A 27510-nucleotide genomic window follows, 5' to 3' on the forward strand; every position below is an offset into this window, starting at 1 on the left:
TCCCAGCTGCTTCGCACTCAGCTGCAAACCGTCCCAGCGCATGCTGTAAGTCACAGATTGATGAAGACAGCAGGACCACATCATCCGCAAAAAGCAGAGACGTGATCCTGATGCCACCCAACCGGACACCCTCCGCCACTTGACTGCACCTCGAAATTCTGTCCATAAAAGTTATGAACAGAGCCGGTAACAAAGGACAGCCCTGGCGGAGTCCAACATGCACCAGGAATGAGTCCAACTTACTGCCGGCAATGTGAACCAAAGTCCTGGAACCGAATGGCCTGCAGTAGTGGGCCCTGAACCCCATACTCCCGAAGCACCCCTCACAGGGCACCACGAGGGACACGGTCGTAAGCCTTCTCCAGGTCCACAAAACACACATAGACCGGTTGGGCAAACTCCCATGCACCCTCCAGTATCCTTGCAAGGGTAAAGAGCTGGTCCATGCTCCACGACCAGGACGAAAACCGCATTGTTCCTCCTGAATCCGAGGTTTGACTATCGACAGGACTCTCCTCTCCAGCACCCCAGCATAGCTTGCGTCTAATATGATCAATAAATACTGTTAAGACATGACTGTGAGAATGATAGATAGATAGATAGATAGATAGATAGATAGATAGATAGATAGATAGATAGATAGATAGATAGATAGATAGATAGAAAGGAAGAATATACAAAAGAGAAAGATACACTATATAAGAGAAAAACTGAAATAATCTCTGTTGAAATAATTACAGTCGTAAAAGAGCCGTTCAAAAAATTATCAGAGATTGAACTGGAAAAGGGAAAAAAAACAACAACAGTGAAGCGGAGCACAATAAAGATATGTGGGGATAAAGTTGAGAAAATAAGAGGAGATAATGAAAGGGGGGAAAAAAGTCAGGAGATACATTTCTTGGGGCGAGTTTGATCAGATACGATGGTTTAACACAGGGGTTTTCAAAGTGTGGGAGAGTCAGCCCCCCCTCAGAGAGCAAATAAACAACAGCGCCCCCCCCCTTACAATTTTTGTTGTTGCTATACTTAATGTTCCATTCGTATTTAAAAAAAATGGTTGTTGTACACATTATTTTTTTCTTTTACACATTTTAAACATCTGTGCTTTTTTAAAACATTTTTTTACACATTTTAAACATCTGTGCTTTTTTAAAAACATCTTTTTTACACATTTTAAACATTTGTGCTTTTTTAAAACATCTTGTTTTACACATTTTAAACATCTGTGCTTTTTTAAAACATCTTGTTTTACACAATTTAAACATCTGTGCTTTTTTAAAACATCTTGTTTTACACAATTTAAACATCTGTGCTTTTTTAAAACATCTTTTTTAACACATTTTAAACATCTGTGCTTTTTTTAAACATCTTGTTTTACATATTTTAAACATCTGTGCTTTTTTTTTAAACATCTTGTTTTACACATTTTAAACATCTCATAGCATCGTTAGCTAGCACCTCTTGGCAGACAACACACTGTGGCAGTGGAGCATCTTCAGATCCAGTCCATGAAAATCCAAACTTTAAATAATCGTGGTCATACTTCCTTCTTTTTTTGCTTGGCCCAGACTCTGTCTCCTCACTCACTGTAGCTTTAGGTACTAAAAATCGATCCATTTTGTCTCTGGTAAAGGCTAGCTGAAGTTCGCTAAATGTCCACAATAGTAACTTCTCATCTCATCTCATTATCTCTAGCTGCTTTATCCTTCTACAGGGTCGCAGGCAAGCTGGAGCCTATCCCAGCTGACTACGGGCGAAAGGCGGGGTACACCCTGGACAAGTCGCCAGGTCATCACAGGGCTGACACATAGACACAGACAACCATTCACACCTACGGTCAATTTAGAGTCACCAGTTAACCTAACCTGCATGTCTTTGGACTGTGGGGGAAACCGGAGCACCCGGAGGAAACCCACGCGGACAACATGCAAACTCCACACAGAAAGGCCCTCGCCGGCCCCGGGGCTCGAACCCAGGACCTTCTTGCTGTGAGGCGACAGCGCTAACCACTACACCACCGTGCCGCCCCAATAGTAACTTATTCTGGTTTATTTTTCCTCACGTTGCGCCCCCCCGGAAGAACTCTGGCGCCCCCTAGGGGAGGCGCGCCCCACACTTTGAAAAGCCCTGGTTTAAAACAAGCCAAATACACACGATGCGAGTGGTAAGATGGCGGCCAGACGGCTTCACTCGTCTCTACAGCAGGGAATAGACTCTGAGCTCTCCAGGTTTTATATAGAGCTGTGTTTGCGTTTTACACTTGGGCTTCCGTAGTGACGTCATTTTCAAGGGACTTGCTAATGTTTTGTTTTTCGTGTTCGATGAGCTAATGTATCAGTTACATGTCAAACTTGGGTTTATTACGATTTAATTGTAGACGATATCGTTAGTTTATACACTGGACTTTTTTGCATGTATCGTCACCCGAGTGTAAAATATGCCGGTCCACCAACAATCCCGAAGTAAGCCATACTAGCTAGCTAGCTAAGACCATGCTAACTGGCTAACAGCGCTTGTTGCTGGGGTGTCTGAGCTGCACATGTCTCTCTACATTATTCTGTGGTCTGTTACTACTTCTGCCTACTTTCGGCCAGTTTGTCAGTTCCTGTCCTTGTGGTGTTTGGGTGTGTTTTGGCGAATGTTTGCTGCCTTAATTGTTCTCCAGCAACATACTTGCCAACTTTTCAAAATTCTCCTGGGGGAGAAAAGTGCGTGAAGGATATTTTCAGCTGGCTGAGGGTCTGATGTGTGGTTGAAATGATAAACAGTGGATCCCAATTAATTGCAAACCATTTGAAATGTATACAATTAAAGAGTTTTTGAATTGTTGATAGGTTATGGGATTCATGCATCAGGTATGAGAGAGCTCAGAGTGAAAAATCTGAAATAATACTCTTGTCTTGAATTGTAATATAATAACAATGAAAGGGAAGTCTTAAATCAGATTTTTAGCTGAAAAATCTCATGCCTGAATATTGTATACACTACCGTTCAAAAGTTTGGGGTCACTTTGAAGTTTCCTTATTTTTGAAAGAAAAGCAGTGTTCTTTTCAATGAAGATCACTTTAAACTAATCAGAAATCCACTCTATACATTGCTAATGTGGTAAATGACTATTCTAGCTGCAAATGTCTGGTTTTTGGTGCAATATCTCCATAGGTGTATAGAGGCCCATTTCCAGCAACTCTCACTCCAGTGTTCTAATGGTACAATGTGTTTGCTCTTTGCCTGAGGCCCTGTCCACACGGCAACGGATTCAGGTGAATCTGATAAAATTGTTTATCGTTTCGGCCTGGCGTCCACACGGCACCGGCGTTTTGGGTGCCCCAAAACGAAATCTTTTGAGAACGGGTCCCAGAGTGGAAAAATCTGGCAACGGTGCCGTTGCGAAGTCGTCTGGATGAGTAGAACAGATTTGTTTACGATGACGTCACAACCACATGACTGTCAGTGCTTCACACCGGGTAGAAGTGTAACGAACTCGATGCGAGTTGTCAACAAATCCTATAACTTGGTTCATGAAACGCGCTTACAAAATATTTTCACTGTGAATATTTATTGTGTAATGGTGCAAAGTGAGAGAGAGAGAGAGAATAGCCCTTAGGGCAGAGTCTTTAGTCCAAACACTGCGGAAGCAGTACCAAACCGCGCACCGCCCGTGCGCTTTCCAAAAACAATCCCGCCAGCAAAAATAGAAAAAAAAAGGAGCGATCTCACCTCTTCAGATGTTGGTTTAAGTCCGACAATACATTCCTCAAAAAGGGCGTAGAAGAACAAAGTAATCCATCAACATGTAGCATTCAATTTATTCCGGACCATTAAAGAATTCTGGAGGATATCAGAATGTTGGCGTACCGGCTTCCATCTACCCCCATTCATTCCTCTTTCCGCGTCTTTCGTTTTACGCTACTGATTAATAATCAAAACTTTATGTGGCTGATGCTACAGAAGAAGGGGTTTATGCGCATGCATCTACTTCTATTGTTCTGGTGTCTCCAATGGGACCATCTTACAGTGCACGTAGAGGTGTGGCATGTGTATTGCATCGTTTTCAGCAAGCGTTGCGTTGCCATATGTACCTGAAATTTTACTGATCCATTGCCCATGTGGACGCGATATTTAAAAAAAAAAAATCTCGTTGCCGTTGTCGTGTGGATGTAGCCTCAGAAGGCTAATGGATGATTAGAAAACCCTTGTACAATCATGTTAGCACAGCTGAAAACAGTTTAGCTCTTTAGAGAAGCTATAAAACTGACCTTCCTTTGAGCAGATTGAGTTTCTGGAGCATCACATTTGCGGGGTCGATTAAATGCTCAAAATGGCCAGAAAAATGTCTTGACTATATTTTCTATTCATTTTACAACTTATGGTGGTAAATAAAAGTGTGACTTTTTTCATGGAAAACACAAAATTGTCTGAGTGACCCCAAACTTTTGAACGGTAGTGTACATACACAGAAAATAACACAAGTGATGCTTTAGAAGAATGTTTATCATTTTTTAAAATAGTCGCAGTGAATGAAAGTATTATTGGATTGTATCAAATGTGTTTTCCTTCTGTAAGCTTATGTAAAACTACAGAGAACTATAATATGGGTTGTTTTACAATCAGGGTACGCAAGCTAAAAATCACATTTAACGCTTATTATCTTCAATATCAAAAGTCTTGACTAAATAAACTTGGTTGTTTATTGTAGCCCTGTGATAGCTCTATTTACCATGCAAAAAAAAATTGGTGATAACGTTATTTTTGGTGAATGTATGGCAATATATGTCATATTTAGCAAAATTACTCGTGTCATTTAGAAAAAGTGCTTTTTTGACCACAGGTAGCTCCAAAAGGGATGCACTTCAATCATTCTTTATACCATAAAACAAATATTTAGTTCCATATCATTGGAAACATAGTTAAGTTTTAATGTTGAATGCCAGTTTTCAGACTATTTTGATCAAATTAGTATGTAATTGTGTAAAAAAAATGTCCTCTCCGAGACAGCTAATTTTTCAATATAAAATAACATATCTAAAATGATTATTTTCATTCTAAAATGTGGTCAAGATATTGGGACATAAATATTAGAGACAACTAACACAAAGCTTACAGCCTTATATTTAAAAGCACTATGGAAGTAGTGGATTGTGAATTGTCAAAAAAATGTCCTCTCCGAGAATCACTTCATTTGTTTCTCCCAGCCCTGCTTAAAGCTACACTTAATCTTGTTATAATACAAACTATTCCACACGCCTATCTGTTCTTTAACTTGTCCTTCACTTAAAAACTGGTACAAGAACCAGTTTGAATCAATTTGAATTTTGGACCCCTGTGACACAAACTTTGTACCCTGATTGTAAAACAACCCTTATCACATATAAATTACATTTTAATAAAATTTGACCGAAATCGTAACAACTCAATTAAATAAATACCGCACTGTCTTACTACGACTAAAATGCATCTCTCTCACTAAACACTTTCCAACAGAATTTTTAAAAAGCACTAGAAATCCTATCGGAATGCACCAAAGGAATTTGCTCATTTGCAAACTTTGACTGAAAGTTCTCATCTCATTATCTCTAGCCGCTTTATCCTGTTCTACAGGGTCGCAGGCAAGCTGGAGCCTATCCCAGCTGACTACGGGCGAAAGGCGGGGTACACCCTGGACAAGTCGCCAGGTCATCACAGGGCTGACACATATGCCGCTTTTCCACTACAAACGCAGCTGAGTTGGGCAGAGCCGGGCGGTGCTGAGTTGGGCTGAGTCGGGCTGAGCGGGGCTGTTGGAGTTGCATTTCGACTACAACCGCGCTGAACCGTGCTGGCTGGAAGTGGGTGGACACATTGGGTGGAGTTAGCGAAAGTGGGTGGACGTCAGGTGATGTCGTTAAGCAGCACAAACAGTGACATCAGTGACCTTTTAAGCGGTAGTCTCACGACCCGAATAGTAAACAATAAACATGGAGGACATGGAGTCGTTAGTGTTGCTGGTCTTGGTGCTGTGGCTTGTTGTCACCGACAACGCGGACAGATACTGGCAAGAGCGTATAGATGAGGCGAGGCGCATAAGGCTTCAGAAATTCTCGTAATTCGTAATTATTCTCCTTCCGGGTTTGCGGTGTTTACAGATCCCAGCGCGCTCGCGGGGCGTGTGTGGGCATGTGAGGACACTCCTCCTCACCAATCAGTGCACAGGGGAGTGTCTGCTCACGCCCCCAGCCTCACTCGGCACGGCTTGGCTCGCTTCAGCCCCACTCCAAAACCGTGCGAGTTTTAGGGGCTAAGCAGGGCTGAAACGAGCTGAGTCGTGCTGGTTTTTGGTAGTCAAAACGCGAGCCGTGTCGGGCTGAAGTGAGCTGAAAAAGGGTAGTGGAAAAGGGCCAATAGACACAGACAACCATTCACACTCACGGTCAATTTAGAGTCACCAGTTAACCTAACCTGCATGTCTTTGGACTGTGGGGGAAACCGGAGCACCCGGAGGAAACCCACGCGGACAACATGCAAACTCCACACAGAAAGGCCCTCGCCGGCCACGGGGCTCGAACCCAGGACCTTCTTGCTGTGAGGCGACAGCGCTAACCACTACACCACCGTGCCGCCCTGACTGAAAGTTTTCAAACAAAATTTAAAAATGGCACTATAAATACTATCAAACTATACTCCGCAAAGAAATTCACTCGAATGCAAAGTTTTAGTCCGACCAAAATACACTCACTAGTAATCTTTCACCTAAAACCTCAAAACTCTATCAAAATCAGTCACTTTCCAGATAATTCACTTGTAAACTTTCACTTAAAACTTTCAAACATAAATTCAAAAAATAGCACTAAGACACTACCATACTATTCAAATACACTCATCAAAACAAATTCTCTGTCATACAAAATTTCACTTTAGAAGTTGTACAGTTTGTTTCTGAAATGATAGGGAAGACTAGTTTAATTTCACACTCAAATGTCCATTATATTCTGATTTAAGGTATCTTTACCTTAAAATGTGTAACTGGCTGGTCAAACATTTGCTTATCCATGGAAATTAATTCTCCCATGCAACCTGGTATTTGCATTCATATTTTTGCCGTTTGTGGCTGCACGGTGGTGTAGTGGTTAGCGCTGTCGCCTCACAGCAAGAAGGTCCGGGTTCGAGCCCTGTGGCTGGCGAGGGCCTTTCTGTGTGGAGTTTGTGTGTTCTCCCCGTGTCCGCGTGGGTTTCCTCCGGGTGCTCCGGTTTCCCCCACAGTCCAAAGACATGCAGGTTAGGTTAACTGATGACTCTAAATTGAGCGTAGGTGTGAATGTGAGTGTGAATGGTTGTCTGTGTCTATGTGTCAGCCCTGTGATGACCTGGCGACTTGTCCAGGGTGTACCCCGCCTTTCGCCCGTAGTCAGCTGGGATAGGCTCCAGCTTGCCTGCGACCCTGTAGAACAGGATAAAGCGGCTAGAGATGATGAGATGAGATGGTATTGGGTTTAGTGGCCATGATGAATGACTGCTTGTAAAAAATGTCAGACAGCCTGGGTGAATCCTACGTTACGGAAGTGACTGTCGTTCTGTTCGTTGATTGGTTAAAAATCAGTTGACATCAGCAGTGTTTCTCATACGATTCTGATTGGACGTAATCGGGAGTATTTTTAACTTGGCGGTAGGGATTTCCCAAAACCGGGAGATTATCCAGTTTTTAACAAATACGATCGGGAGGCAGGAGACGGAGGCTAAAATCGGGAGCCTCCCGCCAAAATTGGGAGGGTTGGCAAGTATGCAGCAAGGAAAGTGTTTTTTTTTTTTCTCCTCCAAGTCAATGCTGTATCTGAGGTCGCTCTTTTCTGTCTTAACAGTCAACCCATGTTTGCCCGACCCCTGAGTGCAGTGGGCTTTGCTCCAGCTGCTGCTGTGATTTGGAGACAGTTGTACTGGAGAAACACAGTTCCACTCATCACCATCAGAAAACCCTTCATTTCCCCCAGACCCCTCTCTCCCTTCATCTGGAGTGAGTTTCCCAGCATTGATCACACAAGACGCCTTCATCTCTCCCTTGGCCTGATGAAGCACCCTGATCCAGAACCTCCTCTTAAAAGGAGAAAGAGCTTGGAGTCTGAGCACTCTAGTGAAAGTGTGCAGCCGAGCCCTAAACGCTCAGCTTCCAGAGAGACACGAGCACCTAATCTTGCATTTCTGCACAACATAACTGATGTACAGCTTCCTTCTGAGAAACTTTCCCTAAGCCTGGATAGTACAGGGAATAAAACAGGTGATGGTGCGGCGAAACATCTATTATAGTGTAGTGATCGCATTCATTCTTGTTAATATGAATAAATTCTCTTACAGAGTTAAAGAGGCAGTGGGAGGACCTTACTGACAGCGTTGCAAGCATAAGTGTTGGACCCTTCGATTTCTCAGTGATGTCTTACAATATTCTCTCGCAAGAGCTACTTCTCAGCAACCCTTACCTTTACAAACACTGTAAGCCTCGTGTGTTGGAGTGGCACCATCGATTCGCCAACCTCATCACCGAGCTGGAGCGACACGCTGCAGATGTGAGGGGGTTGTGTATTTCAGCCACACTTTCATAGATTGGTCATGAGTACGAATTGTTTTATTCATGGTCACGGTGGGCTGCATGTAATTTGTATGGATTGGCATCTGTACAGTAATATGATTTTGTTGTTACACAGTGCAACTTAGACTTGCATGAAAGATCTACAGGTTTGAAAGAAATACATGTTAAATACATTTGTCTCCATAGATAATGTGTCTTCAGGAGGTGCAAGAGGATCATTATCAGAAGCAGATCAAACCCAGTCTAGAAAATCTAGGTACTAATACTAAACGTTTACTTCACTGGATTAATTGATGCTGTTAGGGTGTTTAATCTTGTACTTGATGTAAAGGTGCTTTAGGTAAGATTAGGTCTCTAATGGGATTAAAATTTGAATGATTTCCGCTCATGCTCATAAAACTTTGCCTCTAAGGCTCTACGCTGGCCCGTAGAGATTCTAGTACATGACAGACGGGAGGTACATCCAAACATTCCTGACCAGAAGTTTTTTTTCTTTTAATCATGTTCAATATTATTATCATCCTCCATGTTATTCGTGCAAGTAAGGACTTATTGCATGCAAACAGAAATCAAGCCTGAGCGACAGTGTAATTGTCAAAGAAATAAAAGCCTAGTTTAATGTTTGAGCTTGCATTCTTTCCCTCCTTCACAGGCTACCAGTGTGAGTACAAACGCCGGACTGGCCGCAAGCTCGATGGCTGCATGGTAGCTTTTAAGAAGTCCCGGTTTACACTCTTCTCCTCTCACCCTGTGGAATATTTCCGCCAAGGAATCCCAGTCCTGGACCGAGATAATGTTGGGCTGATCGTGGTTCTGAAGCCCGTGGGGGCGTCAGGCTCTGAATGCAACGTCTGCGTGGTGAACACTCACCTGCTATATAACCCACGGCGTGGCGACATCAAGCTAGCGCAGCTGGCACTTCTGCTGGCCGAAATCGGTCGCGTAGCACAGCAGGATGATGGTACGACCTGCCCTGTACTGCTGTGTGGTGACTTTAACTCCGTGCCTGCGAGTCCCCTCTACACCTTCATTACAGGCAGCAAGCTGGAGTATGCAGGCATGCCCATTGGGAAGGTGAGGGGCATCAACAGGTGTACACTGTTTTTATAAAAAAAAAAAAACGAGTGTTTCTACCACGTTTCAGTCATGACTACATTATATTAAGTGGATTGTGAGCTTGATAGCTGTCAAGTTGTGATATAAAGCATTAAATGAAATGTAGACTATTAATTATGTTGCGTTTGAGCTGCTTTTGTGGTCTTTGTTGAGCGAAACATGACGGACCTCATTCATTTTTTTCAACAGTATAACAGCGATAAGATAATGTGAGCTTGTCGTTATGTGTACTTGTTATTTCGCGCCATGATTTTGCATAACTTCAGTACACGATGACTGTGCATGGCATTGCCTGCTCTAATTAAATGAGGTTTGATTTTAATAATGGCAGTTAAACAGAAGCCCGCTGAGACCCCTAGCCTGGTTCAGCTGACTCTGACTTCCTGTTAGAGAACTTGGAGATGATACAATGAGCCTGGGGAGCAGTTGGGGATTCAGTGCCTTGCTCAATTGAACCAGTGACCTTTTGGTCCCAAAGCTACTTAAGGTACTTCATCTTATCTCATTATCTCTAGCCGCTTTATCCTGTTCTACAGGGTCGCAGGCAAGCTGGAGCCTATCCCAGCTGACTACGGGCGAAAGGCGGGGTACACCCTGGACAAGTCGCCAGGTCATCACAGGGCTGACACATAGGCCAAGTTTACATTAGACCGTATCTGTCTCGTTTTCTTCGCGGATGCACTGTCTGTTTACATTAAACCGCCTGGAAACGCCGGGAAACGGGAATCTGCCAGGGTCCACATATTCAATCCAGATCGTGTCAGCTCCGGTGCTGTGTAAACATTGAGAATACGCGGATACGCTGTGCTGAGCTCTAGCTGGCGTCGTCATTGGACAACGTCACTGTGACATCCACCTTTCTGATTCGCTGGCGTTGGTCATGTGACGTGACTGCTGAAAAACGGCGCGAACGTCCGCCTTGTATCACCTTTCATTAAAGAGTATAAAAGTATGAAAATACTGCAAATACTGATGCAAATACTGCCCATTGTGTAGTTATGATTGTCTTTAGGCTTGCCATCCTTCCACTTGCAAGTGGTAAGTGATATGCGCTGGGATCACACACACAGCGGCTCAGTCCCGAATCACTGGTTGTGCACTTCACTCGCGCACTCTGTGAGCTGCGCAAGGCCGGAGTGCGCACCCTCCAGAGGGCACTCGCTGTTCAGGGCGGAGTGATTTGGAGCGCAGGATGCCTGCGGAGCCGAGCGTATCCGTGTATTGGTATTGCTGTGTGCACGCAAATCGTGTATTGGTGTTGCTGTGTGCACGCTAATCGTTTTAAAAACGTTAATCTGATGATCCGCTGATACGGTCTAATGTAAACATGGGCATAGACACAGACAACCATTCACACTCACATTCACACCTACGGTCAATTTAGAGTCACCAGTTAACCTAACCTGCATGTCTTTGGACTGTGGGGGAAACCGGAGCACCCGGAGGAAACCCACGCGGACACGGGGAGAACATGCAAACTCCACACAGAAAGGCCCTCGCCGGCCACGGGGCTCGAACCCAGACCTTCTTGCTGTGAGGCGACAGCGCTAACCACTACACCACCGTGCCGCCCTACTTAAGGTACTTGATACCTTAATATTTATAGTTTGGTTTAGGGTACCAACTTCATATTTTGTGCATTTGCTAATCAGAACAAGCTCTTTCCAGTGTTATAATTGTTTTTATGGTAGATTACAAATGTATTACATTTGTAATATGCATTTGAATTATAGGCACAAAATGTTTTTATTTTTTATTTTTAAAGCCTAATAAATCAGAAAGTTTGATTTCTTTTGAACAGATACCTAGTTGCCTAAAGAGTACTATAGCATGAGTAATAAATAAGAAAATTTGAAAGATCTGGTGTGCTTTAATGTGGAGATGTGAGGCGTCAAAGTTGCTCCAAAGCACGATAGAAGACTTTCTTTTATGATATTCAGCAAGCCATAACTTGGCAAATATTGAACTGTGAACTTTCTATTTTAGTATTTAAAGGCGTCTGGCATTGAAGAACAATCCTTGAAAATTTCATGCATCTTGCATGAATAGATTAAAAGCAATGACTTATGGAAGTTAGGTCCGTTTTCTGTAGCACGCGTTTCAACAGTGAAATTGGTGCCACGCCCCTTTTTTAAAGCCCCTATATCTTAGAAACTAATTAAAGTACAAGCCTAACATTTTGTACGCTGTTTATTGGGCACATTGACAATATTTTCAGAAAGTATAAAGCAAATCTGAGATGGTCAGTGGCGAACATTTTTCTAAGTCTGGTGATTTGGGGCGGAATTACCCGTAAGTGAGATGCAAACAAACCTTTGGAAATTGGGCAAAACAGTATATTTTAACTGTTTTATTCAATTTTAGGGTGCAAATTAGACACTAGAAAGATTGAATTCGCTTTTTGGGTTGTTCTTCTGGACAATAAAGTTGATATTCTACATTTCACCTCCGACCATTGCCTGTGACCTTTAAAGCAGATACGCAGAACCTTTATTTTTAAATACATTTCTGAGTGGATAGTATCTCTATCCTTGACTCTTGCATGCTGCATAAATGGGAATAAAAAATGTATATTTTTGAGAGTTAAAATCGACCGCAAAGTTGGCATTCAAGCTGCCCCGCTGAGCCAGCCAGCTCTGATTACGTGAGGTCACAGCGGGAACCGGTTTTAAGGCCGAGGCCTTTTACAGCTATAGACCAAAGTCACATAAATAAAAATTTATGGTGAAAATAAGAAATACCGTTACCGACTTGCTCAACTAAGACTGATTTGACTTTGTTGATTGTGGGTTGACTCTCATTAAAACAGGATGGGTGTTATAACTTATGCAACGTACATGTACATGCATGCGTTTTCACTGCTAAAACGCAAAAGGCTAATTAAATAATCAGATGAACTGAGACAATCACATTCTGAAGCAAATTAAATAATCTTATACCGGTAACTTAAACACATAATACAAGTTACATGTCTTAATCTAAATGCAAGTAAACAACGAGTGTTGCTGGTTTTGTTGTTTTGTATCCAAATGATGATCTTCGCTTCTTACGCATCTGTGTTCTCACTTCTTGAAGGCCGATCTTGTGGCCAATTGTTTTGAAACAATCTGACTTTCAGTTGTTCGTTTAGTTCTCCATTCATTTGCTTCTTCCATGTAAGGGCAAGATATTGCTGCTGAGGTGAGCATATCCAGCGGAGAAATCTGATGGCTGCTCCACTCATTCTCCATTTTGTCCATACGGAGTACTCCGCTATTACTGCTTGGCTCAGGCAATTACTAAAACTCGGGACGGGACGTCACCGGTTTTAACAACAACCGCAGGGAGGTCACTGCCCAAGCAATAATATGTCACGTCCCGTCCCATTCCGTCCTGGGTTTTAGCAACAACCCTTGGCTCACTGGTGCAACTGAACTTGCTTTCCTTTTCTTGTAGTTTTCTTTTCCTTTAATTGTTGGTACTGCAACCTCTTTCAATATGGGCTTATAGCCAACGCTCCTCAACAGATCAGAGGTTTTGTACAAGTCTTCAGTAAAATGTGCAGAGCAGAGGAGAGACCACTTCATATGCGCCCGTGAACTTCTCGCAAAACGCGTCAAAATCTTTGCAGTTTGAAAATTCTTGGGCCATGAATGCAACGTAAATCCGCCTTCTGTCATGTTGCTGCACCCGCCAGCAGCACATCTACGTGGCATGGTGATAAATTAGCTCAAAATGGAAGCTCGAAGTTGCAGTCAGCTCTGTGTTTTAGTATAGCGGAAATGGCGATGAGACCGATAGACTTCCTGCAGTGACGTCACAGATGTCAAGGTCATTCACTCAGACCGCTACCTACAGTACCAGTCAAAAGTTTGGAAACACCTTCAAATTCGATTTTTTAATTTTTTTCCTACATTGTAAATTAATACTGAAGTCATCCAGATTATGCAGCAACACGTAAGGAATCATTTAGTAAACTTTAAAATGTTAATCAAACCAAAATATGTTTTAGATTTTAGATTCTTCAAAGTAGGCACCTTTTGCTTTGATTACAGCTTTGCACACTCTTGACATTCTCTCAATCAGCTTCATGAAGTAATCACTCGAAATGATTTTCCAACAGTCTTGAAGGAGTTCCCAGAGGTGCTGAGCACTTGTTGGCTGCTTTGCCTTCACTCTGTGGTCCAACTCATCCCAAACTTTTTCGGACTGACTGACCTTCATTTCTTAAAGTAATGATGGACTGTCGTTTTTCTTTACTTAGTTGAGTAGTTCTTGGCATAATATGGATTAGAACAGTACTCAAATAGGGCCATTCACTGTATACCAGCTCTACCTCTTCACAAAACAACTGATGGTCTCAAACACATTAAGAGGTCAAGAAATTCAAGAAATTAACTCTTGACAAGGCACAGCTGTAAACTGAAAGCCATTCCAGGTGACTACCTCGTAAAGCTGACTGAGAAAATGCCAAGATGTGCAAAGCTGTCATCTAAGCAAAAGGTGCCTACTCTGAAGAATCTAAAATATAAAACATATTCTGGCTTGATTAACACTTTTTTTTGTTTACCAAATAATTCCATATATAATTCTTCATAATGTCGATGACTATTATTAATCTACAATTTAGAAAATTTTAAAATAATGAAAAACCACTGAATTAGAGGCGTTTCCAAACTTTTGACTGGTACTGTATATGAATCACTTTAATCGTAAAAATTACTATATTAGATTTATTTTTAACGCTTAAAACTATTCCTGTGCCATTCTTGAGGTCTCAAGGCATTTATAAACAAAAAGTGAGGCCATGGCTCTGCACATCTCCTTTAAGCTCATGGCTTCCCACCAGACAGAGTATTGTCCTGGATCAGTGTGTTTCTATTGAAGAAGATCTCCAAACTGTACAGTCAGCTCAGGGTGAGTTTGCAGAAGGACTTAACACAGTGGTGGAACAGTCATCCGATCAGGATGTCCGAGTGCACACGAGGCAAAGATGAATCAGATTGATCAGCAATATAAGTTCGACGATCTGGAAAACGGGTCACATAATAATGTTACAGGATATTGTGGTAACTGATGATGTCATGCTCCTTTTCCATAGACATGAACTGATAACACTGGAGCTATTTGTTTTTGTTTGTACGCTCATCCTGGGGTTGAGAGTAAGGGGGTTGATTTTGGCACTGAAAAGGGGATGTAAAGGCACTGAAAAGCAAATGTAAAGAGAGTAATATGTATATATAGATTGCGGAGCTCCTGATGAGTGCATGAGCAAAATATTTACAAGGGCACAAAATCAACCTGAATATAATAATAATAGATTTAGGCACTGCCTAAAAGCGGTGCTCCCATCTGTTTCTGGGTTGTAGAATTTTCTTATATCATAGCCAGTCTCTTTTGTTTTATTTCTTTACTGGCTAGCACTGGCCACTAGGCGGTGTGTATGACTGGTAATTACTAACACTGACCACTAGGCAGTGTGTATGACTGGTAATTACTAGCACTGGTCACTAGGTGGTGTGTATGGCTGGTAATTACTAACACTGACCACTAGGCGGTGTGTATGACTGGTAATCACTAACACTGGCCACTAGGTGGTGTGTATGACTGGTAATTACTAACACTGGCCACAAGGCGGTGTGTATGACTGGTAATTACTAACATTGGCCACTAGGCGGTGTGTATGACTGGTAATTACTAGCACTGGCCACTAGGCGGTGTGTATGACTGGTAATTACTAACACTGGCCACAAGGCGGTATGACTGGTAATTACTAACACTGGCCACTAGGCGGTGTGTATGACTGGTAATTACTAGCACTGGCCACTAGGCGGTGTGTATGACTGGTAATCACTAACAGTGGCCACTAGGCGGTGTGTATGACTGGTAATCACTAACACTGGCCACTAGGCGGTGTGTATGACTGGTAATTACTAACACTGGCCACTAGGCGGTGTGTATGACTGGTAATTACTAACACTGACCACGAGGCGGTATGACTGGTAATTACTAACACTGGCCACTAGGCAGTGTGTATGACTGGTAATTACTAGCACTGGCCACTAGGCGGTGTGTATGACTGGTAATTACTAGCACTGGCCACTAGGCGGTGTGTATGACTGGTAATTACTAGCACTGGCCACTAGGCGGTGTGTATGACTGGTAATCACTAACAGTGGCCACTAGGCGGTGTGTATGGCTGGTAATCACTAGCACTGGCCACTAGGCGGTGTGTATGACTGGTAATTACTAGCACTGGCCACTAGGCGGTGTGTATGGCTGGTAATTACTAGCACTGGCCACTAGGCGGTGTGTATGGCTGGTAATTACTAGCACTGGCCACTAGGCGGTGTGTATGACTGGTAATTACTAGCACTGGCCACTAGGCGGTGTGTATGGCTGGTAATTACTAGCACTGGCCACTAGGCGGTGTGTATGACTGGTAATTACTAGCACTGGCCACTAGGCGGTGTGTATGGCTGGTAATTACTAGCACTGGCCACTAGGCGGTGTGTATGACTGGTAAATACTAGTACTGGCCACTAGGCGGTGTGTATGACTGGTAATTACTAGCACTGGCCACTAGGCGGTGTGTATGGCTGGTAATTACTAGCACTGGCCACTAGGCGGTGTGTATGACTGGTAATCACTAGCACTGGCCACTAGGCGGTGTGTATGACTGGTAATCACTAACAGTGGCCACTAGGCGGTGTGTATGGCTGGTAATCACTAGCACTGGCCACTAGGCGGTGTGTATGACTGGTAATCACTAACAGTGGCCACTAGGCGGTGTGTATGGCTGGTAATCACTAGCACTGGCCACTAGGCGGTGTGTATGACTGGTAATTACTAGCACTGGCCACTAGGCGGTGTGTATGGCTGGTAATTACTAGCACTGGCCACTAGGCGGTGTGTATGACTGGTAATTACTAGCACTGGCCACTAGGCGGTGTGTATGACTGGTAATCACTAACAGTGGCCACTAGGCGGTGTGTATGGCTGGTAATCACTAGCACTGGCCACTAGGCGGTGTGTATGACTGGTAATTACTAGCACTGGCCACTAGGCGGTGTGTATGGCTGGTAATTACTAGCACTGGCCACTAGGCGGTGTGTCTCATCTCATCTCATTATCTCTAGCCGCTTTATCCTTCTACAGGGTCGCAGGCAAGCTGGAGCCTATCCCAGCTGACTACGGGCGAAAGGCGGGGTACACCCTGGACAAGTCGCCAGGTCATCACAGGGCTGACACATAGACACAGACAACCATTCACACTCACATTCACACCTACGGTCAATTTAGAGTCACCAGTTAACCTAACCTGCATGTCTTTGGACTGTGGGGGAAACCGGAGCACCCGGAGGAAACCCACGCGGACACGGGGAGAACATGCAAACTCCACACAGAAAGGCCCTCGCCGGCCCCGGGGCTCGAACCCAGGACCTTCTTGCTGTGAGGCGACAGCGCTAACCACTTAGGCGGTGTGTATGACTGGTAATTACTAGCACTGGCCACTAGGCGGTGTGTATGACTGGTAATCACTAACAGTGGCCACTAGGCGGTGTGTATGGCTGGTAATCACTAGCACTGGCCACTAGGCGGTGTGTATGACTGGTAATTACTAGCACTGGCCACTAGGCGGTGTGTATGGCTGGTAATTACTAGCACTGGCCACTAGGCGGTGTGTATGACTGGTAATTACTAGTACTGGCCACTAGGCGGTGTGTATGACTGGTAATTACTAGCACTGGCCACTAGGCGGTGTGTATGACTGGTAATTACTAGCACTGGCCACGAGGCGGTGTGTATGACTGGTAATTACTAACACTGGCCACGAGGCGGTGTGTATGACTGGTAATGACTAACACTGGCCACGAGGCGGTGTGTATGACTGGTAATTACTAACACTGGCCACGAGGCGGTGTGTATGACTGGTAATGACTAACACTGGCCACGAGGCGGTGTGTATGACTGGTAATTACTAACACTGGCCACTAGGCGGTGTGTATGACTGGTAATTACTAACACTGGCCACTAGGCGGTGTGTATGACTGGTAATTACTAGCACTGGCCACTAGGCGGTGTGTATGACTGGTAATCACTAACAGTGGCCACTAGGCGGTGTGTATGGCTGGTAATCACTAGCACTGGCCACTAGGCGGTGTGTATGACTGGTAATTACTAGCACTGGCCACTAGGCGGTGTGTATGGCTGGTAATTACTAGCACTGGCCACTAGGCGGTGTGTCTCATCTCATCTCATTATCTCTAGCCGCTTTATCCTTCTACAGGGTCGCAGGCAAGCTGGAGCCTATCCCAGCTGACTACGGGCGAAAGGCGGGGTACACCCTGGACAAGTCGCCAGGTCATCACAGGGCTGACACATAGACACAGACAACCATTCACACTCACATTCACACCTACGGTCAATTTAGAGTCACCAGTTAACCTAACCTGCATGTCTTTGGACTGTGGGGGAAACCGGAGCACCCGGAGGAAACCCACGCGGACACGGGGAGAACATGCAAACTCCACACAGAAAGGCCCTCGCCGGCCCCGGGGCTCGAACCCAGGACCTTCTTGCTGTGAGGCGACAGCGCTAACCACTTAGGCGGTGTGTATGACTGGTAATTACTAGCACTGGCCACTAGGCGGTGTGTATGACTGGTAATCACTAACAGTGGCCACTAGGCGGTGTGTATGGCTGGTAATCACTAGCACTGGCCACTAGGCGGTGTGTATGACTGGTAATTACTAGCACTGGCCACTAGGCGGTGTGTATGGCTGGTAATTACTAGCACTGGCCACTAGGCGGTGTGTATGACTGGTAATTACTAGTACTGGCCACTAGGCGGTGTGTATGACTGGTAATTACTAGCACTGGCCACTAGGCGGTGTGTATGACTGGTAATTACTAGCACTGGCCACGAGGCGGTGTGTATGACTGGTAATTACTAACACTGGCCACGAGGCGGTGTCTATGACTGGTAATGACTAACACTGGCCACGAGGCGGTGTGTATGACTGGTAATTACTAACACTGGCCACGAGGCGGTGTGTATGACTGGTAATGACTAACACTGGCCACGAGGCGGTGTGTATGACTGGTAATTACTAACACTGGCCACTAGGCGGTGTGTATGACTGGTAATTACTAACACTGGCCACTAGGCGGTGTGTATGACTGGTAATTACTAGCACTGGCCACTAGGCGGTGTGTATGACTGGTAATCACTAACAGTGGCCACTAGGCGGTGTGTATGGCTGGTAATCACTAGCACTGGCCACTAGGCGGTGTGTATGACTGGTAATTACTAGCACTGGCCACTAGGCGGTGTGTATGGCTGGTAATTACTAGCACTGGCCACTAGGCGGTGTGTCTCATCTCATCTCATTATCTCTAGCCGCTTTATCCTTCTACAGGGTCGCAGGCAAGCTGGAGCCTATCCCAGCTGACTACGGGCGAAAGGCGGGGTACACCCTGGACAAGTCGCCAGGTCATCACAGGGCTGACACATAGACACAGACAACCATTCACACTCACATTCACACCTACGGTCAATTTAGAGTCACCAGTTAACCTAACCTGCATGTCTTTGGACTGTGGGGGAAACCGGAGCACCCGGAGGAAACCCACGCGGACACGGGGAGAACATGCAAACTCCACACAGAAAGGCCCTCGCCGGCCCCGGGGCTCGAACCCAGGACCTTCTTGCTGTGAGGCGACAGCGCTAACCACTTAGGCGGTGTGTATGACTGGTAATTACTAGCACTGGCCACTAGGCGGTGTGTATGACTGGTAATCACTAACAGTGGCCACTAGGCGGTGTGTATGGCTGGTAATCACTAGCACTGGCCACTAGGCGGTGTGTATGACTGGTAATTACTAGCACTGGCCACTAGGCGGTGTGTATGGCTGGTAATTACTAGCACTGGCCACTAGGCGGTGTGTATGACTGGTAATTACTAGTACTGGCCACTAGGCGGTGTGTATGACTGGTAATTACTAGCACTGGCCACTAGGCGGTGTGTATGACTGGTAATTACTAGCACTGGCCACGAGGCGGTGTGTATGACTGGTAATTACTAACACTGGCCACGAGGCGGTGTCTATGACTGGTAATGACTAACACTGGCCACGAGGCGGTGTGTATGACTGGTAATTACTAACACTGGCCACGAGGCGGTGTGTATGACTGGTAATGACTAACACTGGCCACGAGGCGGTGTGTATGACTGGTAATTACTAACACTGGCCACTAGGCGGTGTGTATGACTGGTAATTACTAACACTGGCCACTAGGCGGTGTGTATGACTGGTAATTACTAGCACTGGCCACTAGGCGGTGTGTATGACTGGTAATTACTAACACTGGCCACTAGGCGGTGTGTATGACTGGTAATTACTAGCACTGGCCACTAGGCGGTGTGCATGGCTGGTAATTACTAACACTGGCCACTAGGCGGTGTGTATGACTGGTAATTACTGGCACTGGCCACTAGGCGGTGTGTATGACTGGTAATTACTAACACTGGCCACTAGGCGGTGTGTATGACTGGTAATTACTAGCACTGGCCACTAGGCGGTGTGTATGACTGGTAATTACTATCACTGGCCACTAGGCGGTGTGTATGACTGGTAATTACTAACACTGGCCACTAGGCGGTGTGTATGAGTGGTGGTACACGGGACAAACCACAAAAAGTCTACTCGATGGGTTTACCATTTTTTCTTAGGTATGGTGCTCCGCTGGAGCTCCGCTAATATAGCATCTGAACTATCGAATTGTGTAGTGTATTTCACATCACATCAATATCTGGTCCAACAAGCTAGTGGACTAATAAAGCTGTTTTAACTAGTTGTATATGAAACTGGAATGTTTTCCGTAAAATATGTTAGTGAATAATCCCACGTTATGTTTTTTTTAAAGAGCAAATTAAAAATGAGCACTGGATAAAAACCCATCTCGCCCACTTCTTCCAGCTTCTCCCACTTACTTGTGTGGGGCTGCTGCCATGTGGACCCTATTGATCCATGTGTCTTATTAATTGGAGCATAGTTTTATGCCGGATTACCATGAGTTGGCCTAGTGGTTAGCGTGTCTGCCTCTCGATTGGGAGATTGCGAGTTCTACTCATGGTCAGGTCATACCAAAGACCATCATAAAAATGGTACCTACTGCCGTCTGGCAAGGCACGCTGCAATACAGATGTGAGTGGGGAGTCAAACTCTCGTGGTTACCAGAGGATTAGCCCACCACTGTAACCCTGGCTATGTAATAGGCGAGAGGCCGAGGGCTACGGAAACGGAGATTGGCGCCACAACCCTTCCATTTCCAGGCTTGGGAAACAACCATTCACACACATGTTCACACCTATGGACAATTTAGAGTAGCCCGTTAACCTGCATGTCTTTGGACTGTGGGGGAAACCGGAGCACCCGGAGGAAACCCATGCAGACACGGGGAGAACATGCAAACTCCACACAGAAAGGCCCTCGCCAGCCACAGGGCTCGAACCCGGAACCTTCTTGCCGTGAGATGACAATGCTAACCACTACACCACCATACTGCCCTGATAAAAACCCACCTATCTTATGGAAATAGATACAAATTGCCTGGTGGTCAAGTGTTTTTGAGATACGTTGCCTTGCACTTCTGCGGTGGACACGTACATCATTCATTTGTACGTATGTATGGATGTCATATGGTCGCAAAAGCCATCAAAATCAGGTCGCTGCATTACCATATTCTCTTAAATATGGAGCTTCACTCCCTTTGCGCATAGGGTGCTCCGCTGTAAAGGGAATGTAAAATAACTGATAAAGGAGTGTAAAGGGAATCCTGTTAATCCCATGTGGTGCAGATGAGACAGAGATGTTGTGTGTAAGGCACAAAGGTATTTTTTGCTCAATTTGGAACACGTTTTTTTGGATGTGGTAAAGGGACCTTAGAGAGTGTTTGTTTTTTTTCCCCCCATGTTGATAAAAAGCTTAAAATATATAATACAGTTTTCATTTTACAAACCTTTTGGCTTCTCTATCTTGTTGGGAAGATAAAACACTCTTTTGGTGTATTTTTATTATACCTCCGCTCCGTCGGGGTGGGGTGTGGTAATACTGGTTTACCGCTGTCCGTCCATCCATATCTCCGTCCGTCCGAAACACCCTTTTTCTCAGCAACCACCAATCATAGCCACTTGGTACCAAACTTCAGCTTGGGGTTCTATACTGTGTATACCGTTTTCAGGTCTGTTGCATGTCGACTTCCTGTTTACCGACTGAATGTGTTTACGAAACATATATAGGGTGAAGTCTATCCTATCTCGAAGATCTATCCGATCTCGACTTCGCTGATGACATTGCTCTTCTTGAGGACTCTGTGAATTCGGGCGAGGATCTTCTCCACCAAGTAGAACTGGCTGCTAAATCAGTTGGCCTTCAGTTGAACGCATGTAAAACCAAATGGATGCATATAAATTCCTCTACGGACCAATCTCTCCACACGCTTGACAATTCTACTGTCAAGAAGGTGGACGACTTCAAATACCTTGGCAGTTGGATGAACACTGCCAAAGCCTGGGGCGCCCTAAATTCTCTAATCAAGGTGTGGGCTGCCCCGCTGTCTAGAGACACAAAGGTCAGAGTGTTCAAGGCCTCAGTCGAATCCATTCTTCTCTACGGATCCGAGTCTTGGTCTCTAACGAGAGCACAAGAGCAATCCTTGGATGGCACGTACACCCGCATGCTCTGCAGAGTGTTCAACGTCAGCTGGCAGGACCATTGGACAAACGACCGCCTGTACGGTTCCCTACCACGCCTCTTGACCATAATCGCCAAACGCCGTCTGGCATTGTGCGGCCATGTGTTTCGTCACGATCAACCTGACGCACAAGTTCTCTTGTGGGAGCCTGAGGCGAAGCGCAAAGTCGGTCGACCACGTACCACTCTGAAAACGGTCCTCGAGCGAGAGACGGGGTTGAAGGAAGATCAACTCAGAGCTCGACCGGCGGGTCTGGGATAGGATATCTTATCAAGTCACCGGCTCGCCGAATGACAGATGATGATGATGATGATATGGGGTGGATTTTGACGCTATTTCAAAATGCCAGTTTAGCAGGACGCTATTTGAAATCCCTGGGGAGAGACACTGCTCTTTAATCACTTGTTTCAGGGTTAATTATTTGCTGAAGTCACCATTCATAATAAGTGTCCTATTCCTTCGATTGCTTGCATTCTGATATTAGCGAGAGCGCGGCGATACGCAAGTGAGCAGTAGCTCACAGTTGATCTTGTTAAGCAATAACTTGTAGTAGCGTACTCCAATGGATAAAATAAAAAGGAGCTCCTACACCAAATGCATAAACACTGGCAGGTCTGGTAGTGTAATATATTCAGAGTAAACATTACTGGATATCGTGCAGGGATGTGATTTTTCTGCGAATTCGCGGAATTCCGCTTTTTTCACCTCAAAACTTGAAAAAAAAATGTTTCCGATTTTTCCCTCAAATCTACATTCGTATCCTATTCGTTCCGACTTTGTTTGAAAGATGGCAGCCTCGGATTTGCATCTTTACGCCTCGATCACGGAGGCTGCCATCTTTCAACTCTTTGTTTGAAGCGAGCGCATTCATTGGTTGTTACAGAGTGATGGGCCAATCACATACCTCGTTTCATCTCATTGACGTAATTGCATCATTTACGCAATTACATCATTGAGATGAAACGAGGTACGTGATTGGCCCATCGCTCTGTAACAACCAATGAACGCGCTTGTTAGATAGCTGTACGTAAGCTCGCTTCAAACAGAGTTGAAAGATGGCAGCCTCCGTGATCGAGCGTAAAGTGCGCGCGCGTGAGTGAGAGAGAGAGTGCGCGCGCGAGAGAGAGTGCACGCGAGCAAGTGAGAGAGAGCGCGAGTGAGAGAGAGCAAGTGAGAGAGCGCGAGTGAGAGAGAGAGCGAGCGAGTGAGAGAGCGCGAGTGAGAGAGATTGAGCGTGAGTGAGAGTGCGTGCGCGCGAGTGAGTGTGTGCGAGTGAGAGAGTGTGTGCGCGCGCGAGTGAGAGAGAGTGTGTGTGTCAGAGTTGCATGTTGACCATTAAATTGGCTTGAATTTGTTAATCATGACAAGTTTTTTCTTGTGTGTTTGCTTGCCATTTTAGTACAATTTTTAAGTCAGAAAACCCCAAAACCCAGGAGCTTCGGGGGGCTTCCCCCCTTGTCCCCCCACCAGGGATGCTGCCCTGGACCAGCTGGGGGCCTGCGGCCCCCAGACCCCCGCCTAAAATTTTCAGATAATTTCACCAGCCCCAAATCACATCCCTGATCGTGGTATATTGCATAGAGACAATGAAATCGTTATGGTCTTAGCGTACTACCACATGTGTAGTCACCTAACTTAATATTATTATTCATTATTACAGTCAAGAAAGGAACATAGTTGTTGGCATTAAAACAAACTCTTGAGAATCTTTTAATCTCGAGCACTGAAATTGTTCCACGTTACATAAACCATCCTCACTTAGGAGAGTTTCAAGGACAGCTAGGTGAAGTTGCCATTCTCTTCTCTCTCCTAACACCTGGCTACCTCCCTCTCCTCTTCCTGTTGCAGGTATCAGGACAGGAAGAAAGCCCTCGAGGACAGCGAATCCTCACTTCACCCCTTTGGCCCTCCAGCCTCGGCATCTCCCAGCTGTGCCAGTATGAAGGCCAAACTAATGGTGTGACCCGTCCCTCTTTATTACTAAACGGTTATTACTGAGGCAGTGTTATTCTTTATTCTCTCATAAGAATTTACTGATGAATTCACTCTAAAACCCAAACAAGTGACAACTCCAACAGTCCTCAATCAATATTTTATTCGAATGCTTACTTTTAAAAACCCTGTGGGGGGAAATCATAATAAGACGTACTGAGTTTTTATTGGTGTGTATGATCTTTTCAGTTCTCACATTGAGTGAGTAGCGTAGCACAATAAAACAAGCTCATGGGCCAAATATAGACTGTCAGGTTGCAGACACTGACGGATGCGGATGCAAGGGAGAGCGGGTACAGCGCAAACTGCAGGTAAAGCCAAATCTTGAATCAGGAAACGGGTGCAGGTCGATTGATCGGCAAACAGAGCAGTGCAGGGCAGACGACAAGGTGAAGTAGGAAGTAAACGTAAACAGTGGTCTTTAACAGAAAGTCAGTCAAAAAACAAACAGCTTGGTTAAGTCAGGTACGGGACACAGAACAATACTTCACGAGGTGTATTTGTGGCTGATGAGCTTATATACGGAAGGTGATTGTGGGATAATTGAAGACAGGCGATATTGCTGGGTTTCATGTGACGTCACATCCGCCTCATTAGTTATTCAAGACGTTAGCTGGTGGTCTACCAAAGCTCAGTTGACAAAGCGTTTGTACGGAGAAGGCGCATTGACTGGTATGAAAAATGCCTTACGCTTGCATTGTTTTAGGTTGTTCGAATCGATCAAACCATGAAACTGATAAAAGTTTCTTCAGGGTTCCCCGTGAACTAATAAAAAAGGGTGAACAAACACAGGATTTCACAAAAAGACGTGGAGAAAGGTGGCTTTCGAACCTTTCACTGAAATCGAAGGGAGCCGAGTCGAAGCACACTCGAGTTTGCAGTGATCACTTGGTGAAAGGTTTGTATCTCCCTCTCAGCTACTGTATGTCCTTAGTGTTTTCCAAGTACTTTTCTTGCTGTGTGTTGTTATTTTACGATACTTTTTTAGTCACGAAGCGCTAAAGTCCCCAGCTGTTTCTTTGTTTACGCCTCACGAAGTCCATATGCATGAAGGTCGCGACAAAATTCTTCCCCAGCCGTACAGTTACAATGCGCCGTGATCACTTCTCCGTCTTGTTTAACTAAGGTCCAGGTCTTTAAAGAGGTTTCTGATGATCTTTGTGAATGATTTACCTGAGAGATAAGAGCCAACACAAGTGAGAACCAAGCCAACTGTTGATTGTTTACACTTCAACTTGCAGCACTTCGTTGTAAAGACGTGAACGAAAAGCTTAATAATAATAAGTTCAATTTATATAGCGCCTTTCTCAAAACCCAAGGTCGCTTTACAATTATAGGGAGGGGGAAAAAAAAAAGTCCACCAAATAAAGGTTAAGATGTCATTCTAATGGTGTAGCAGTCACAGTCCCACCAAAAGGCGCACAAAAACAAGTCCCACACCTCCTGCACAGCTGCCGCGACGGCACTGGGCAACACCTCCTGGAACACCATGCCATGGAGCCACAAAGCGAGCACAGACACACCACCACGCCGAGTGCTGGCATGTCCCAAACTGCCTGCACAGTTGCCACAACGCCACCGAGCAACATCACTCGGAACACCACGTCAAGCACCAAAGCACTGCTGCACAGAGCACCGGACAACTACGATGTCAAAATGAGCAACGAGCTCACAGCAGTCCATAACTAAGAGCACAGGCATCACCCATGGCGAACCAAGGCCTGGAGGGAACTGACGCCCAAAACTGGGTCTGGAGCTACACCACAACCAGCGGACAAAAACACTCAAACAAAAACAAAGATCAAAGTACACAAAAAACAAAAGAGAAAATAAAATACAAATAAAAAACATACTTACACGGGCAAAAACAATACAGGATTCATTTGGCAGCAACTTGATAGCGAGGTCCTTTACTCAGCCACATATACAAAAAAGTTGTAAGCCTCCATACTCTTCCACACTTTCATCTGTTTTGTGGTGTAGAAGGACGTCTGCAACACCAGATAGTTCGAGATGTCGGGGAACTCGACTGAAGGGTAGTTTTCGAGATCGTATGACAAAACCTTCTTTCCCAGACTGTAAGGATCAATTCCATTGCGCACAGCAATCTTCTGAATATATCTAAAGCGAGCAGTGGCTTCTAGATTACGAGCGTACTCTGATACGTTTTCGCTAGTTGTTTGCACTACTGCAGCCGTTTAGACCACCAGCTATTTCACTTCCGGTAAAACCGCTAAGAAAAGTCACGTGACTGAAACCCAGCAATAGTTAAAACTCTGATTTGGGGGGGTATGTGCTGTGTATCATGGGAAATGTAGTCTGGAGTGGGCATGTTTGGAGGCTGCTCCGAACTCAGGTTTTCAGTACTGTTACTGACACAGACCAGCAGTGTTTGGCCTTTTGACATACAACCTAAAGCTTAGGTCACAACCGGACGTACAATTTTTTGGCCATGCGACTTTTGGCATTTCCCGAATCGCTGCTTTTTTTTTTTTGTTCGTGGAGAAAGATGCACGTTGGCCGTAAGTTTGTCTTGCAACCTGAAAAAAACGTAAGCGCCCGTAGAGTTTGTTTGACATGAAATGCCTTGGTCACAACCGGCCGTACGTGCTCCTACGGCCGGTCTACGTGCAAAAAACGCAAGAAACGCACGGAGGGCGCGCGTGTGACGTGCTGATTTTCGAGCCGTAGACTGGCCGCAGACTGGCCGCAGAGGTTCTGTGTCATATCAAACAAACTCTATGGGTGCTTATGTTTTTTTTCAGGTTGCAAGACAAACTTACGGCCAACGTGCGTCTTTCTCCACGAACAAAAAAAACGCAGCGATTTGGGAAATGCCAAAAATCGCACGGCCAAAAAATCGTACGTCTGGTTGTGACCTAGGCTACAAAGAACCTCTACGGCTCGAAAATCAGCACGTCACACGCGCGCCCTCCGTGCGTTTCTTGCGTTTTTTGCACGTAGACCGGCCGTAGGAGCACGTACGGCCGGTTGTGACCGAGGCATTAGTGTAAAGAACTAACATTTAGAGTTATTGCTGTATTATAATATTAACCCTAACTGTTAGGCCTATTTAAAATTAAAAACTAAATGGTTGCAATTCAATTGC

General features: G+C 45.0%; 1 protein-coding gene across 6 annotated transcripts in view; it reads left to right on the forward strand.

Annotated features, from left to right (window-relative positions):
* The first annotated feature begins 2279 nt into the window (after positions 1-2279).
* Positions 2280-27510, forward strand: part of angel2 (angel homolog 2 (Drosophila)) — a 33662-nt gene continuing 8431 nt past the window's right edge. For 3 of the 6 annotated variants that reach the window (XM_060914203.1, XM_060914204.1, XM_060914208.1), the window contains exons 1-6: positions 2280-2462; positions 7833-8245; positions 8323-8531; positions 8741-8810; positions 9207-9628; positions 24258-24366. In XM_060914203.1, the coding sequence (XP_060770186.1) occupies positions 2413-2462; positions 7833-8245; positions 8323-8531; positions 8741-8810; positions 9207-9628; positions 24258-24366 (1273 nt within the window). In that variant the 5' untranslated portion in view covers positions 2280-2412. The other 3 variants (XM_060914205.1, XM_060914206.1, XM_060914207.1) reach the window with 3 other exon arrangements.

This window comes from Neoarius graeffei, chromosome 2, assembly GCF_027579695.1.
Source record: "Neoarius graeffei isolate fNeoGra1 chromosome 2, fNeoGra1.pri, whole genome shotgun sequence".
Lineage (NCBI taxonomy): Eukaryota > Metazoa > Chordata > Actinopteri > Siluriformes > Ariidae > Neoarius > Neoarius graeffei.